The sequence below is a fragment of the Cupressus sempervirens genome, chromosome 10, assembly GCF_028749045.1.
Source record: "Cupressus sempervirens isolate cs-2001-9-10 chromosome 10, ASM2874904v1, whole genome shotgun sequence".
NCBI classification, from domain to species: domain Eukaryota; kingdom Viridiplantae; phylum Streptophyta; class Pinopsida; order Cupressales; family Cupressaceae; genus Cupressus; species Cupressus sempervirens.
The window spans coordinates 270,392,939-270,411,295 of record NC_143127.1 but is presented as its reverse complement, the minus strand read 5'-3'; the positions used below and the strand labels follow the sequence as shown (position 1 = coordinate 270,411,295).

Below are 18,357 nucleotides of genomic sequence, written 5' to 3'. Positions count from 1 at the left end.
ATCCCAGTACGGATTTTCAACAAAAGTTATGGTACGGATTTTTAGTATAGTGACCATACAGATGGGGGTTGATCAGTACGGATTTCTACATGTGCTGTACGGATTTTTGAGGAAAGCCATTGACACTACGGATTTTGGCCGTACGACGTATGAAATTTGGAAGCAAAGACAGCGTACGGAAATTATAATTTGGAATGCGAGGTAATTGTACGGATTTTTTAAACAAATCATGTGTACAGATTTGGATTGCAAGATTACAAATTCTGAAGAGTGGGGTTTTGGCGTACGGCTTCTACTTGCTATTTGGTAGCACAGAAGGGTGACAGGAGGTTTTCTAAAAAAAAAAAACGTCAACAAATCAATAATGCTCAGAATGAGTATCAAATGATACCACAGGGTAGAGGAAGAACCAATGATTGCCAGAAAGAGTGTAGAATCGGCAGAAAATGACGGAAATGGTGTGTTCCGTGTAGTTTTGTGTGGGTTTCAGAGTGCTAATTTGGTCTTGGCGGCGAAGGACCCCGCAAGGGCACTACCCCTCGACCCCGCCAGGGGCACTGCCCCTTGGACCCCCAGTCGTTGCGGATATCAGTCGTGGGAGTCTGACCAATTGAGAAGACTTAGAGCTGTTGCAGGCATGGAGTGTCTGTGTACCAGAGGCACTGAGAGTAGGTGTTGGCCGTGAGGCTGTCTTGGTGGATACGTAGAGAGCTCGGAAGGAGTTGATCATCCAGTTGGAGGCAGTGCAACGACACTTGGTTCAGTGTACTCGGAATGGGAAGGCAAAAAGCGGCACAGGTGGCTATCAGGGTCAGATGTCAGATTGGCTAAGGTGACAATGTTGAAGACCAGTTAGTCAGTCAATGTATTTTAGTTGTTGATTTGTCTCAGAGATTTTGTAATAGTCGTCAGGAGACGACTTTTCTTTTTGGGGGGGATGATGTCGTCGGTAGAAATTGTGTATTAGCCGACGGGTCTCTTTGGAAAGGAAATTGTATATCAGCCGACGGGTCCCTTCGGAAAAGTTCTTGTTATGTAGCCGACGGGTAAATAGTTTGTAGTGGACATAATGTATCTGGCCGACGGATACCTTCGGGAAAGTTCTTCGGAGAGTATTTATAACCCCTTCGGGAAGCATTGTATGGAGGGGATTATTCAAGCATAATGTAATGTTTTGGCATATGCGAATATAATAAAAGAAGTTCTGCTATTCGTATGCGTGTTCATTATCTGTGTGCAATTCTTAATTAACCTATGCGGTAAACAAAAATGAAATGAAGTTTGAGGGAGAATGAACTTTATAGACGCCTTTGAGGAAAAGTAAGGTCAAAGTACATGGGAAAACAAGCACATGACATCTTTTTGACTTTTCAAAATGTGACTTTTAATCAAAATCGAACCTTTGGATGCTATTACATGTAAGGTTTTTCGTGTAATTGTGTTGTGCAAATGGATGCAAAAAGTGAGATGAGTGAAAATGGAAACAGAAAATGGGATTACATGCATGTGCGGATGGTGAATGAGATGGAAAACATGTAATCGCATTTGTCAGATAAGATGCGATGTGTTGTGACATGGAAAATGGAAGTGAAAAGTGATGATGCTTTCGCATGAAGTGAAGCAGAAACAAGTTCTTGGGAAAGAACTTGTAACTTTTCCAAAGTGGAGAAAACTGACAAGCAAGCACAAAGCACAAAAACAAGCACAAAACAAACACATGCCTTTGGCAAAAGACTCAAATACGTCAAGATGCAATGCACTTCAACACTTAAATTCGAATTTGGACTTTGGGAAAATTCCAAAAGTGTGAAAATGAGAATTTTTTCATCATTTTTAAAGGCAAAATGCACTTTCATGGCATATATATGGACAAATGTGCAATTTCAAGCTAAAATATGCATGGAAATAGCAAGATAAGCATGAATTGATGAACAAATTAGAAAATGTCCACTTTCTTGGAGTTTAAAGAGCCAAAATAGCAAGAATCATAGAATTTCATGACCAATTCTTCCTCAAATCCGGATTTCCAAACAACTTTTTGACTTTTTCCATATTTGCATTTAACAAAAATTAATGAGCAATGAAGGGTCGAATTTGACATGAAAGTGTCAAATACATGGTCTCCAAAGACAATATCATGCATTTAAAACTTAAAAACAATCCCTATTGATCAAAGGTATGGGCTGGAAATGCATTTTTTTGAGTTTTTTTACAAAAACATGACTTTTTATGCAAAAATCTGGGCCGTTTTTGCAAAAACGTGGCCAAAAAATGCATGTTTTTGAGTCATTTTTGACTTGCGAATGCAAAAAAAATTTCCCAAATGTATATACATGGATCAAAATGCAAAAAAGTGGCTTCAAAATGCATAAAAGTGGATAAAAACTCAATTTTCTGGGCGTTTTAAGCAAAAACGTGATTCATAAAGGCATGAAATGAATTTTTTTTTGGCTTTTGAGTGCAAAAATGTGAGCCAAGATGTATTGCAAATGATTGAAAATGCCAAAACTCCTCTTTTCCTTGCAAAAACATGATTTAAATCACTCAAAATGGATTTATTTGAAGATTTTTCCAAAAATGTGCCCTTGGAAGGAGTTTGAAAAATTGTTTTTTAGCAAGATAAATCCATTTTCAATGTTGGAAAATCCATGGCCAAGCAAAAACGACCCTATTGGAGAAAATCTCATGCAAAACCATCAAGCAAGTCTCAAGTTATGATCAAAATCGGGTTTTTTGAGGGCAAGGGCATGTTCTTCAAAAACGGACTTTTGGAGAGTCAATGCATATATTAAAACATGTTTTTTGATCAAAAACAGACCTTTTTGGGTCACTTACATATGTTAAAATGTGCATCTCATCAAAATCGCACTTTTTGGTGCCATTACATGTTTTAAAATATGCTCATAAGAAAAAAGGACCTTTTGGGGGAGGAAGCACGTTTTAAAATGCATCTCACTTTTAAGATGTAAAAGAGTAAAAACTTCACTTTTGATGCAGTAGCATCAAAAAGGTCCACTTATAATTACTTTTTGATGTAATGACATCAAAAAGGTACACCAAAGTAAACTTTATATGTAGTGACATGTAAAATGTCCACTTTTGATGAATTTTACATGTTATTGCATATAAAATGTCCACTTATGAAGACTTTAAGTCATTTGATTCACTTAAAATTATAAAAATGTTCCAAAATGGGCCATAAACAATATTTATTTATCATATTTAGAAATATAACATAGAAACATCATTTAAAAGTAACATTTAAATAAACATTTGATTTTTAAAACTAAAAATTAAACTGAAACTATATAGTTATATAGTTACTTTAAGTGAAAAATTAAAAAGTAACTCAACTTAAAATTATAACATAAAGTGCACTGTAGTCACTTTAAGTTAAAAATTTAAATTAACTTAAAAACAAAACAAAAAGTGAATATAAGTTATATTTTTCAAAAAGTGAAAGTAAAATTGAAAATATAACATTATATTTTTAATTCGTGTTGTTGCACCCAAAAAGTCCACTTTTGAAGTACTAAAATGGACATATCTCTTGACTGACAAACTCCAATTGACCTCTAGGTTAAACCGAATCGAAGGAAAAAACGAAAGGCGTGACATGAGCAAAACCAAAGAATTAAAAATAAGCAAATGCAAACTCAAAAACAAAAAAGAGACAACGAAAGCTTCAAAAATCAAGCAAAGGCCCGACAAAAAGCAAAATGAAAAAGACTTGACGAAGGCCTTCAGTAAAAAGATTCATTATATCAATTGGTACTGATTGGTTGATCAATACTAACCAATTAAATAATGAACTAAACTTAGCAAAATGCGAAACTAAGCTTGAAAAAGTTTCATGTTGTTACCTGTTGGTTCCCAAAACTGCAGATTGGAAATCCAAGAGCCTGCCACTAATCTGATAGGACTTCTCAATCAGTTCTGGCCAACGAACGGGAATACTTCTTGATTCCCCTGCACTTCAGGCTCCGCTACACCTAGGCAGGTAGACCTTCTCCTCGAACCTGATCACCTAGTTCAAAGCTTTTCTAAAGCAAATTGAAGCTTTGGAGTTCTCCGACTAGCAAGGTCCTCAAACTCGATCAAAATGAAATTGAATACTGGATAATGATTGAATGTTTTGTTAAATTGAATAATAATTAATTTGATTCTTGTAGAAAGGAAGTTATAGATTTTCTAACTTCAATAATAAAAAGACCAATGCCTCTGCTCATCTGGGCAATACAGTCAACTTCAGTGAATTTTCACATACAACTTCATAATGTTTTACACACTTTACTGCCAACAATTAAATAATCAAGATGCGACAAATCAAATATATACACAATCTTAAATTAGTCCAGATTGAACTTTAAATCCTCTGGTAGGGAGACAAACTAAACACAGATACGGAAATGATTTAATATTTCACAATAACTGTGATGATCAAATTTAAAATACTAAATGACCATGTCCACTTATCCGATATTTAAATTGTATACAGAATTCCAAAAAAAAATTACAAAGGACGATTTGCCTACAGTTTAAATCTCCATGACTTTAATAATAAACAAAGAACATTTTATTTTATTATAAAAATAAAATAATAGAATTTATATTACAAAGTCATAATAAGCCCCTTATTCCTCCATACAATAATAAAATATATAATAATTTTCTCCTTAAAGAATATGGATGTCTAGATATTACAATATGTTGATGGTTCCTCTTTTTTGAATAAAACAACTCCTATTTATATCTTCCTATTCTAAAGTTGTGACCTTTTAGAATAAAAGGTCATATCTTTTCTTAAAACGTAACTTACTCTGTTATTTATTATTTATTTAATCACACCTCTTCTTCTAATCGCATCAAGTAAGGTTTTTAATCTATGCTTAATCAGATTATGTTATTAACCAAAGTGTAGATGGTAATAATATATTTGATGAATATCTAGAACCACCATTGGTATATGATCATAGTTTTATTTTTATAGTTACTCACTTTTGACTTCCTCTGATTATCGGGCTGCTTACGGAGGCTACAGTTCAAATTTTAATATTTCAACAACAGGTAATATATAGCCGGTGAACTATAATATTTCAACAACAGGTTATCTTGCCAAACATGATAACCTCTGAGAATTCCTTGCTTGACCTTTTCAAGCTGCGATTCTGGCATCTTATATGTATTATCAATACTTATACTTTGTTTCTTCCAAGCCTCCATGGTGGATGATAGCTAGAGCATTCCTTCCATAACAGTATGCTAATAGAGACAAGGAGAATACACCTTGTAGGAGTCTTCATGAATGTCATTACTAAAGGTATATGATGTGGAATGTGTTGAGGAAGTCTCATGTATCCACGATATGCAAACCTGGGAAGACTGTCGTTTAGTTCATTGCTTCCAATGTTGTTCTCACTCATGCTAAGGTAGTTTCCTTTGCAAGTTGACTGATGCATTTTCTGCGGTGCTTGATACATATTTCAATGAATCAAAACCAATACTCACTGTCCAATAGTATCAAAAGCGGCAACTATGAAGTTTCTTCTTGCTATTAATTCATATCGTATCATGACTTGTATTTTTCCTTGCTATTTAAAACCGATTAAATTGTCATTTCACATATATTACTGTTGCTGCTTTTTGTCATTCAATACTCAATTCACTTTGGTTTTTCAAAACATCCATGGTAGCAGATTTATCTCACACACAACATTAGGTATTTTCTCAAAAATCGACTATAGCCTGGAAGTTTGTCATCTTTGTCAGAATTAGATCACTGCTGTTGATGATATAAGTTTGCAAAACTCCAAAATTGATTTATGCTGCATATGATGATGCTACATTCATAAAATCTTCAGTTCATTATTCTGGCCGGATTGTGACTTCTATTTCTCACAATAGATTATGGAAAATGAATTTATATGCACAGGTGACCCAGAAATAAAACTCCAGCTTGTTTGATAAAGGTACAACACACACAGCTACAAGATTTCAGTTCTTCTAAATGACTCCTTTCGGTGTGATTAAAACATGCACCCACCAAGCACTCTTTTGTCAATTATTTCCACATGTCCAGTTCCAGTACACACAGACATCGAGAACATTGCATTTCCAATCTCCTCAAAATGTCTATGTGTTATATTATTTTCTAAGGTTCCAGATTATAATCTGCAGCCACAGCATTGTCCAGAAATTATTTGTATGTCAATATGTGACTTGGGAAGGTTTTGAGAAGTCTTCAAGTCTCCAGGAATTGATAGTGCATATGTGTGAAGCCAAGGAACCCTTTAATTTCCTTGTGTTCTGATTTGTACAGTAGTAATAAAGGATGTAACATTCATGCTCAATTCTAATATGACTGTGAATGGAAATATTGATTTTCAACCCAATTATTTGTGCATTGCCTTCTTTTATTTTCAGTTCCATACGTATATGGCCTATAAAATGCAAACCACTATTATATTCCATCATATTTAAAAATGGAAACTCAAACAATTAGAGTTCCATCATTACCAACATTTTGTGGTGACAAAATGCAGGACAACACAATATTTGAAGGACACATAAACAACATAACCCTCCTTGAATCTGAAACTAAAACGAATCCTAATGATTCAAGCTTTAATTACACTAATAGAAACTCAAATTTAAAAAAGATATTTCCAATTATTGACAAACTAAACAAGGATAAGGAGCAAGTTCTAACAGAAGAAAATACAGAACATCACCCTAAATTCACAATTGAATTGTTACAATTGGATAATATTAGTATACCAAGGCCCCATCTACATAATATTTTTTGTTTCCCAGGAAGGGATAATGAGGGAGGGGAAATTGTGGAGGATGAGGATAAATTCCATGATCTTGTGTTACCTGGGGACGCATCCCCAGCCTAAAAACCCCTGTCCCATACTGGAAACACTTGGGGGACTTGAGGACAGCTAGGGGACGTCCCCACCTCGTCCCCCTTTTTGAAAAATTCTCCGGAAATGTCCTGGAAACTTGGGGACTTCGGGAAAAATTTTGGGGACATCTATATGTCCCGGGGACAGTTGAGGACGCCTTGGAAGTCACCGGGATGGATGGGTATCCCAGATTTTATAGACAACATTGGCACTTATAAATATTTCTCTTTTATAAAACATATTCTTTTAATATTTTAAAGTGGGCCCCTCCTTCCAAGTTCACCCTAATATGCTTATTACTACTTGGTAGTTAATTTCTTCTATTTGGGGTCCTTAGAAGTATTTGACAACATTATGTTAAGAATCATGGAATTAATATTGCTGTTACAGTCACACTACACACTTAGAATTATATAGCAAATTGTTTGCACGGTGCTGGGAAAGTCTGAAAAGTTCATTATAGACCTAGAACATGCATCCTTGTGTCATTTTTTAGCAATACATTAGTGCTTGGTTGTTCTTTGGTTGATCTGGGTCCTTTGTGGAAGATATGGTGAATATAAGAAGCTGCGTCAAGATACCATCTTACTATAACAAACCTATATCATGATCAGGACTATATAGAGGAGCTTTTGTATCAATATCAATTCACTTACAATAAATTGGACGTGTAGTTTCCGAATTAAATGATAGTAGTGTGTTTCAATTTGGATAGTGGGTTATTATTATTCTTGCTATTGAAAATGAATTCTAAATTATGTTCTTGGGTATATTTCAAATTTTTATGGTATTATTTTAAAATAACATGCACATTGACAATAATTCCAAATTTGCATTATAGCATATTGAGACTTGAGTTTGATTATTGAAATGTTGTATGTTAAGGTTCTATGATGTTTAAATGACATGGTTTATCCATGTCTTCTTATGAATGTAATGTATCGATGCAAATTTCCCTATATTTATATAGCCGTCCCTATTTGCCATTCCCCCGCCCCCCTCCGATCCCCAAAATTGGCAAAAAAAATTCCGTCACAAAAACCCATTCTTTCGTCCTCATCTCAAAAACTCAGGGGAGCATAGCCATGATCATAACTGATGTCTTAACAATAATGTGGACTTAATTCAGGATAAGGAACAACCAGAAAGTAAAAATCAAACAGAAGTCCTAGAAAAACCTTCAAGTTGCAATGTTAAAAACACTCATGAGAGCAACATTTTTTATTAGAAAATCAACAGACTAAAGCATTGTGAATATTATAGACATCAAAATCTGTATATTGAAAACATTAAAGAAAATATGGGGAAATACACGCATTTGATTCAGGATATTATCCTAATTCAAAACGATTTAAGTGACCAATTAATATTATGGGATGAAGCGCATAAATAACATCAGCAAGCAATAATTTAGCCTCCCTCGACAGAGATTGAAAGGAACCATGAGAATTTGAATACATTTGATAGCAAAAACCATCATTCATCAAACAATGAAATAGATGAAACAGAGAAGAAAAGGAGCTAAGTGTTTCACCGAAAGCACAAGTTAACATAGCTAAGGAAAACTACACAAGATATGAATCTTCAAATATACAAAAAGGTAATAAGTATTATTTAACAGATTCTCGGGTGGCCAAGGATCTTAGCAACATTTCTCAATCACAGGAGGAAGCAAATCAGAATAATATTCAAGAGGAATATAAGACACAAGAAGAAGACAAAAATGGAAGATGTAAGTCAAAATCCAACCATTGCAATAATAGAATAAATAAGGATGACATGGCAGGATAAAACATAAAAAGGACAGAGAATCAGAGCAGCCCACTAACAGTAGTAATAGAAAGGCGGTTTGAAAACACAGTCACTAATTTGAAAAGGGAAAGAGCAAACGAGAAAAATTGGAAAGTATTCAAGTTATGGCGAACTCCAATAGAAGGAAGAAACCCTTTCAAAGACGATAGTATGTTAAAAGACAACCAATATGCCTTGGAATACAAAATGAAAGACAATCCATCATCATTAAGCTGAAGGGACCCAATATAACCAAGGTTGCAGGGGACAGGGATTCTTGGGGTACTTAGGGTACCAGTACCAGTAGCTATTTTTAATAATACAGGACGGGTGTACTTGGGTATGTCAAACTTTATTTTTAATTATACTTTTATATTTATAAAAAATCTGAAATTATGAGTCTGACAATGGTTTTTCAAAACAAGAGTGATAAAGTCCATAATAACCCCGGCTGATTAAAGCTGAGACAACAATGATTTTACCAATTTTTCACACCAATCAAATGGTTTGTCATTTTGTCAAACAGTTGGCAAACAAAATCTCCAGCAGTGTGATTGAAAAAAACAAATATATTTTAATTGTTTTTTGACGTAGTTAAATGTAAATTCTACTTGTATTTAATTTCTTTTCAAATTTTGGATATGAAGAGAATGAAGAATTACAGCAGCAGTATAACAATAACAACTTTATAAGTTTATTATTCTAATTCCAAATAGATTGAAATAATAACAGCTATGAATGGGATTGGCTCCAAATACAAATTTAAAAACAAAGGATCCTTTTATTTGCTTCCAGATCAATAGTGGAAATTGGCAGCTCCAATATAAATGTCTGTTGGTCATCAAGAGTCCCAACGCTGGCTGTAGAACATTCCTAGCTTGCTCGCCAATCACAAAGCCCAGATTTGTAGCATTATATCCCAAACGCAAGCTCCTTATATCAAATTGTTTAGCCTTAAATTCTGATCACAGGCCCTAGCAGAAGCTTTTTCCTCCCTCTTGTATGCAGGCGCAAGCCTCTCGAGCATACACAGCCTCTGATATTGTAATGGAAGACCTGGAGATTAATTTGCAGCCCTTGAATGAGGCGCCAACCCTTAAAAGAGTCACATGGGCTCTCTAAATGCAGGTGCAATTTTATTAAATGCTAAATTGCTGTTACATTGATGAATGGCAGCCTGTAATAAATCAGATCGACCTCCTATGGTTTGGTTGCAGGGTTTCAGTATTGCAACCAATTCTTCTCAATTCCAGCCAATAATCTTCAGCAACAAACCTCTCCTTAGGCACAGAAAAAACAGTAAGTAGTAATGGCAAATTGTTTTTCCCTCGTAACAATTTGCTAGTAACAATTTGCAAGTGCAACTTTCAGAATTCAAACCACATTACCTAGCCATAGAAAGAATGATTGACTTCAACCCTTATACTTCAGTAAGGACACAAATACCACTAACTCAAAATTGTCACAAAGACAACAAAGGCAAATAGATAATCAAATAATCGGATGTTTTTCTCATCAAATGGGCTCATATTTATAATCTCCAAATGGCACAAGTTTCCCCAATAAACTCCACAACATTAAAATATAACAAAGTGTCATTATACTATAATTTATTGATTGCTTTTACTTCTCAAAAATGATCTCTTCCACCATAACATAATATTCTGACACACGAGGCCATTGTTTTTTCTGCCCACAATTCAAAACTTTTCAACCCAATTCCAACGAGCTATGATATTGAAGTGACCAACATACAACACCAACAAAAATAGCAACCTCAACATATTTAGATGAATAATAATAATAATTCACCCGTCTTGCGAAAAACAACTCTAGAAGCATCAAAATCAAAATCTAACAACACCAAAGTGATCTTAATGAAGAAAGACAATAAATGACCCTAACGTAGTGACTTACTATAAATAGACACTCCCTCCAAGATCCTTGGATCCCACACCAGAAGCCCGAAATAAAAACTGAGAACATCACTCAACTGTAATTGAACTGAGCTCATTAGAACCAACATTGACTTGCTATAAATAGTAAGTCAAGCCAATACACACTATGGATTGCTGGAAAGCCTATAACCCCACAACTGAGACCCTCAAATTCCACTATCAGCTCACGAGGGTCGCAATAGTGAACTAACCAAGTCAATTGTAGGAACCTGCTAAAAATGGGGACATTACAAAGTTTGCAAATGTGTTGTATTGTTTTCAGTTACAGATTTGCTATATGTTTGTGGTAATAATATATGATAAATGTTTAGATGCATAACAAAGAAGGCAGCTTTTAAACATGAACAATAAGATCATAAATCATACGACAATGACATATTGCAAATGATAAACTTCTGGCTTGAATAGTAATAAAATTTATTGTTAATTAATATTGTATCAAAGTTTCAAATTGATTAGGTATTGAATTAAGCTTGATAAATAACAAGCTGATACACAAACAAAAAACCCACAAAAAATCAGAAATCTTAATCAAGGTCCTTAGTTATGATGCTTCCACTAAGTACCTGGTACTTGGGATACGTGTACTCAATACTTGGGATAGGTGTACCGGTACTTGGATATGCGGGTACGAATACTAGGGGTGCGGGTACGAGTACCCATGCAACCTTGAATATAACAGTTATTTATCAAACATTCTTCTATGAACCTTTTGACATGCAGAAAGACTAACTGAGAGATGTATTACGAGGTAATTGGTAAATACTTGCTTGATATTAACAGAGACCAAGAGGTCAATTTATACAAAAGAATAAAGCAGAAAGAATAGAAATATTCTATTCTAACAAATAAAACTAGAAAAACGAAAGCTAACTAAAGCTAACTAAATATTTACAATAGATAACCATTAACTAATAATAGACGTCTTATCTATAATTGTAATACCCTCCCTTAATGGTTAATCTATCTAACACACCAAGCTGTCCTCTGAATTTGACAAACTTATCAGGGCCAAGAGGCTTGGTGAGAATGTCTGTAGTCTGATCTGTGGTAGGAACATACTGCAAATCTATAGTCCCGTCTTCAACCAGCTGTGTATGTAATGACAATGAACATCCACATGCTTGGTTCGTTCATGGAAGACTGGATTCCGTGCTAACTTGATAATGCCTTCGTTATCAACAAACAGAGTAGTCGGTCCTACTGGCGACATCTGCATATCCCCAAGCATCCGACGAAGCCAAACAGCTTCACATCCTGCCTTAACAGTCCCTCTGTATTCAGCCTCTGTAGAAGAGAGAGAAACTGCCTGTTGCTTCTTGCTGGTCCATGTGATCGCACCGGATCCCAAACTGAACACATATCCAGATGTTGACTTTTTATCATCAACAAAGCCTGCCCAATCTGAATCTGTGAACCCACTGAGTTTAGGATTAGAACTTCAAGAATACAAAAGTCTATAATCAGAAGTGCCCTTCACATAACGAAGCACACGCTTTGCTGCCATCCAATGATCAGCCTTAGGAGCTGTCATAAAGCATGAAATATAGCTGACTGCGAAGCTGATATCAGGCTAGTAGCAAATAGGTAGATGAGGCTGCCTACTAGTTGCCTATACGTAGTATCATCAACGGAAGGAGAATCAGACTTGGCTGATAACTTGAGACCTTTCTCCATAGGTGTAGATGCAGGTTTGCAATCCTGCATTCGGAATTTGTCTAACAGGGCCCTAGCATATTTGGACTGAGAGATGAATATACCAGAAGACTGTTGCCAAACTTCAACACCTAAGCAATAATGCATGAGCCCAAGGTCAGTCATATCAAAAGACTGGCATAAGTGTTGTTTGATTCCCTGAATCAAAGATGTCGAACTGTCAGTGATGATCAGATCATCCACATAGATAACCAAAAGGATGATGTCACTGTCAGTAGTCTTGATGTACAGATTTGAGTATGAAAAACTCCTCTTGAAGCCTTGATCACTGAGGTACGTATCAATCTTGATGTACCATGCCCGAGGGGCCTGCTTCAAACCATAGAGAGCTTTTACCAATCTGAGAACCTGATGGTCTTTACCAGCAACCTTGAAACCAGGAGGCTGCGTCATGTAGACCTCTTCATGGAAATCACCATTCAGGAAAGCACTCTTTATGTCCATCTGATGGACCTTCCAGCCAAACTGTGCTGCCATGGCTAGGACTAATCTGATGGTGCTCATCTTTGCAATAGGAGCAAAGGTCTCCTCATAATCAATACTCTGACGCTAAGAAAAGCCCTTTGCCACTAAACGAGCTTTGTAATTATCCAAAGTACCATCTGATTTGTATTTGATTTTGTAGACCCATTTGCAGCCAATGGGTTTCTTCTCTGGGGGAAGATCAAAAAGGACCCAAGTGTTGTTCTTCAGCAGGCTCTGGTGTTCAGATGTCATGGCCTATTCCCACTCTGGAATTCCTTTAGCCTCGGAATATGTTTGAGGTTCAAACACACTGTGAATGTTGGCCATAAGAGAAAAGTTAACAGAATCTGTAATTTTGCTCTTTTTTCGAGCAGTTCTCCCATCAATGAGCTCATCATCATGAAGATCAGCAAGTGTCTTAGCCCACCACTTAGGCCGTAGAGGAGAATGACCAACAGTAGTACTAGGAGATGCTTGATCAGCAGGATCCTCATCAGAAGAATCTGGATCAAACTCAGGTGAAGCATCTTCAAAACGAGGTGTTCCTGCAGGAGAAGACAGAGGTGTCTTTACAGGTATCACTGGCATGACTAGAGCTGCTGGAGCTACTGGAGCTGCTGGAGTTACTGGAGCCCTCCCATCAAGTGGACCTAATGGAAGCCTAACTCCCAAATCATGAACCTGCATAGGCTGGTCTACTGGATCAGAAACAGGAGAAACAGGCATGAATGGTCCTCGGTGCTCATCAAAGACTACATCGCGGCTGTATATGAGACGAGATGTCTCAATATCAATAAGGCGGTAGGCTTTGTGAAGACTGCTATATCCAGCAAGCATCAGTTTCTGACTCTTGGCATCCAACTTGGTGCATGAAGCATCAGGGATCCAAACAAAAGTAAGAGAGCCAAAAATCATCAAGAGACTGATTCTGGGCTTCGATCTGACTAGGCCTCTTCCGGAGTTTTACCTTTGACCGCCACTGTGGGTGACCGGTTCAACAGATAAACTGCAGTGTTAACTGCTTCTGCCCAAAACTGCTTCGAAAAATGTCTGTGTTCGAGCATGGAACGAGCCATCTCGGTGATTGTCCTGTTCCGACGTTCAACTACACTGTTTTGTTGTGGCGTGTGGGGTGTGGTGAACTGGCATTGGATGCCATGTGTATCCAAGAAGCTGGAGAAAACATTAGAACAAAATTCCGCCCCATTGTCTGATCTAAGAGTAATAATAGATTTCCCAGACTCTTTTTCAACTAAGGGTTTAAACTTCTGAAATACAGTAAATGCATTGGATTTCTTTTTAAGGAAATACACCCACATTTTTTTACTGAAATCATCTACAAACAACAAAAAATACCTGTACCCAAGAACAGAAGGAGTGGCCATAGGGCCACAGATATCAGCATGAACAAGCTGAAGTACTTGAGAAGCTCGCCAAGAATCGCCACTGGGGAAAGGTGTGCGATGTTGCTTCCCAGCCTGACATGCATCACAAACTCTAAGGTGTTGAGTTTGAATCTCTGGCAAACCAAGAACAAGCTCATCCCGAGCAAGTTGTGAGAGATAATGCACATTTAAGTGTCCATATTGCTGATGCCAAAGTGTGCTGATGGAAGATCGCCGAGCAGCCATAGCTAAGTCCTGAGAATCACCAGAATCAGTAAGTCTGAAAAGACCATGATCCTTAAGACCAACTGCAACAGTAGACTTAGTCGCCCGATCAGTGATGGTGCACTGATGTGAACTGAAGGTGACTGCCAAGTGTGGAGAATGTCGCAGCAACTGACTGACCGAGAGTAGATTTAGTTCCATCCCTGGAACGTAGTATACATCAAGGAATATGAGATTCCTCCCAACAGACTGAATTTGAATGTTGCCTTTACCAACAATCGTGTACTCTTCTCCACCACCAAAAATAACAGAATCTGAATAAGGCCGATAGTCAGTAAACCAGTCTCTGCGGTGAGTGAAATGTCGAGAGGCACATGAATCAATGTACCAGGCAGATGACTTCACATGATCTGCGGGTCTTTTAGCCATGAAGGCGTAAAAGGTAGATTTCGCCTGCTTAGTGTGCTCTGCACTGTTCGCTTTGGGTTGCGAACATGATTGTTTAGATTGGGCAGCTAAGCATTTCTGACATTCAACCTTCATATGACCAAACTTGTGACAGTAGTTGCATTGAATGTTCTTCTTTTTGGTACCATCGGATGCTGGAGCAGAAGACTTCTGCTGAGATGGTTGCTGAAACTTGCCCTTACCCTTCTGAAAGGATTTCGCAGCAAAGGCTTGCTCAGTGGAGGTGGAACTGGAGCTGCTACCAAACTGTTATTTCCACCGATCTTGCTGAAGCAGTAGGGTGCAGAGATCAGTGAACTTTAGATCAACATCAGTAGATGTGATGTTGAGAGTCTCGATAAAATGCTCATAGGATTTTGGTAAACTCCGAAGAGTGATTACCACAATATCCTCTTCCTCCATCTTGCGACCGATGGCAAGTAACTGATCACGGATTTCCTGAATCCGATTCAGGTGTGCCTAGAGCGAGGTGCGCTCATCCATGACAATAGAAAACAGAGTGTTTTTCAGAAAGAAGGCTCTGCTCTTGTCGGAAGTCTCATGAAGACCTTTTAGATGTGTCCAGATTTCGGCGGCTGTCTTGCCGGATGGAATCTAAGAAAGCTAGTCATCAGCTACGGATAGTTTGAGAAGCATTACTGCCTCTCGATTGTTCAGATCTCATGTATCTTGATCAAGACCCGGAGAAGTCAAACGCTACGTAACACCTAGAACAAGTTGATCGGTGTTTCGATATTCGAAGATTGCGATGATGCGCTACTTCCAGGTTCCATAATTGCGACCATTGAATTTGGAATTATGCTCGAGCAAAATATTTGTCAGAGATGCCATGGCACGTTTTTCAATGAAAAATTGTGAAAATCTGTGAAGGCACGTTCTTCGAAGCAAAAATACGGAAGACCCAAAAGAATCAGAGAATGACCCAGAAGAGAGCTCGAAAAACCCACAAGGAATCTGTTGTCGTTTTTTGGATTTGCTGGCTCGAAAATCGAGGCACAAAAATCGAGACACCCAGAAAAAATGGACAACAACCCAGTTGAGTTCTCGAAAAACCCACCAAGAATTTGCAAACAAAATATTTTTTTGACCCCAAAAATTAGAGTTTCGAAAAAAAGAGGCCCTAGCTGAAAAAAGCTTGAAAAAATCTTCAGATTTCTTGATAAAAAATGGCAGATTTTTCTTCAAGGATCGATGTGCATGGACAAATGGGGCTAGAGTGTGCTGAACAAACACAGGCAGACCCGAGTTCAGTAATTTCTCTAGGCCGAAAACCCTAAGCGGGTTTTAGAGAAATTCAACAGAAAAAATTTTGAAAAAATTTAAACAAATGATTTCACGAAGAAATTATAAATTTTTTCGAAAAAATTTAAGTAATAGCGCTGATACCATATTACGAGGTAATTGGTAAATACTTGCTTGATATTAACAGAGACCAAGAGGTCAATTTATACAAAAGAATAAAGCGGAAAGAATAGAAATATTCTATTCTAACAAATAAAACTAGAAAAACAAAGGCTAACTAAAGCTAACCAAATATTTACAATAGATAACCATTAACTAATAATAGACGTCTTATCTATTATTGTGATAAGATGGATGTTTGGATCAAGGAAAATGTTATCCACCTACACCATTGGGGCACAACTATTATATTAAACTGCAAGTTCAACAAGGGGGCATAATGGAATATGGAATGAAGACTGTGACTAGGTATCCATAACAGATATTCAAAACTATAAATATATAAATTTTCTAAGAAACTAAAAATTTCATCATAGAGTTGGCTCAACACTAAAGTGCCAAGCTAGTAAAGAGCACACTTGGAATGGGAATTTTTGAATGTCAAAATTTAACATGTTATCAGAGCCGTTAGTTGTATCTGGCTAGAAATTCTTCCTATATGACTTCCACACGAGGAACTATTAGAAATTACAGTGCACATTTCTAGAGGAAACGTCAAATTCCATCATAAAATGCACAAGCAGCTCCCCATCCGAGAGCTAATGGTGCGTTTAAATCCTAGGTCAATAGCTGCAGTCATTGCAACGAGGTCACATTGTGTCAGAGGCAGTAGCTAGCACGAGGAGCGCCAAGGTTGTACTTATAACACTGGCTCTTGTCCGAGCTTTGTCATTTATAGAAAATTTCCTTTTCATTTGGGATACCCTTTGAGTTAAGGCTATCTCTTCTAGTCATAATAGCTATAAACTTGCACTCAGCCTAGTTCCAGCTGAGTCAAAAGCTAGCTTGATTTTTAAAAAATAATCCATCTGTAGAATTCTAAAACTTGAGGAGAACCTTTGCACACAGCCTTGTCCTAACCTCGTCAATATTTTACTTCATTTCAAAACTTTAAGCGCCTCAAAAAATTGGGAAGTGGAGCACTGGATGAGAGACTTGAATGTGGAGTACTGAGTGCAAAATTTTACCCAATTTTAACAACCGGTAGGTTTCCTCACATTGGAACATGGGAACACACTTGAAAACCGCAATATCTCTCCCACTTTAGCTCGTCCCATTTGACAGTGCAATTGTATATCTTAAATAGGAATAGCCAAACTTGTTGTCCTTGGGATATTTAAGCTTCAATTGGATACCCTGTGCGTACATAATTATGAATAACAGAATAAATTATGTTTCTCAAAACGAGAAGCAGAGTATTACCTGGAAGCGGGCTAGAGCATCTGCTGCAATTGTAGTATAAGCACTGCCCATGTGAGGCGGTGCATTCACATAATAAAGTGGTGTTGTCAATACAAACGGCTCTCCATTTTTCTCTGGTTTTCCTTCATTATTTGAGGAGCTGACCACCGTGGATAAACAATTGTATCTCCTTCCTTGTTTACTACGGTATGAAGTTACAGGAATAGGATTCACAAAAGGTACAGAGATGGAAAATGCTCTGCACCCATGCATATGAATCGCTTTGGATGATAGGTGTGACGAAGAAAATGCAGACATTGGAAATGGCAGGGATATTGCTGCCACCATTTCTATTAGGATAAAAAATTTAAGAACTTGAAGGAGTGGATTCCAGATTTAGCGTGCAATGTTCAGGCATAGGAAAACAAAATTCTGAACAAATATTTGGATAGACATACCCTCATTAGCCCGTTAGAAGTCTGCACTAAAGACGATTATCTTATTTGCTTAAAAGGGATCTGCGTTTTTATTTTAATTTTTTTCCTGTAAAGAAATATCTACTTTTTGGATATTAAGAAATACCAAAAAATTTCGAGTTATTTAGGAAAATGAATTAAAAGAGTTGGTTTATATGTAACAAATATTAGAATATAAGGCAAGAGTTTGCAACACAATGGTAACTTGTGAGCCTCTCATGTGGGTGGTCTTGGGTTTAGATTTGATTAACACATTAAACTATTTAATTACAATAAATAATAATAAATAAACTTTAGTTTAATGATAAATAAATTATTATAT

General features: G+C 36.9%; 1 protein-coding gene across 3 annotated transcripts in view; it reads right to left on the bottom strand.

The window, feature by feature from the left end:
- Positions 1–18,060, bottom strand: part of OVA1 (methionyl-tRNA synthetase / methionine-tRNA ligase / MetRS (cpMetRS)) — a 263,112-nt gene extending 245,052 nt beyond the window's left edge. For all 3 annotated transcript variants that reach the window (XR_016358062.1, XM_089807421.1, XM_089807422.1), the window contains exon 1: positions 17,581–18,060. Coding sequence is in view for 2 of the 3 variants with exons in the window: in XM_089807421.1 (XP_089663547.1) it covers positions 17,581–17,907 (327 nt within the window). In the remaining variant the exon portion in view is untranslated. The remainder of the gene's footprint in view (positions 1–17,580) is intronic.
- Positions 18,061–18,357: the final 297 nt, after the last annotated feature.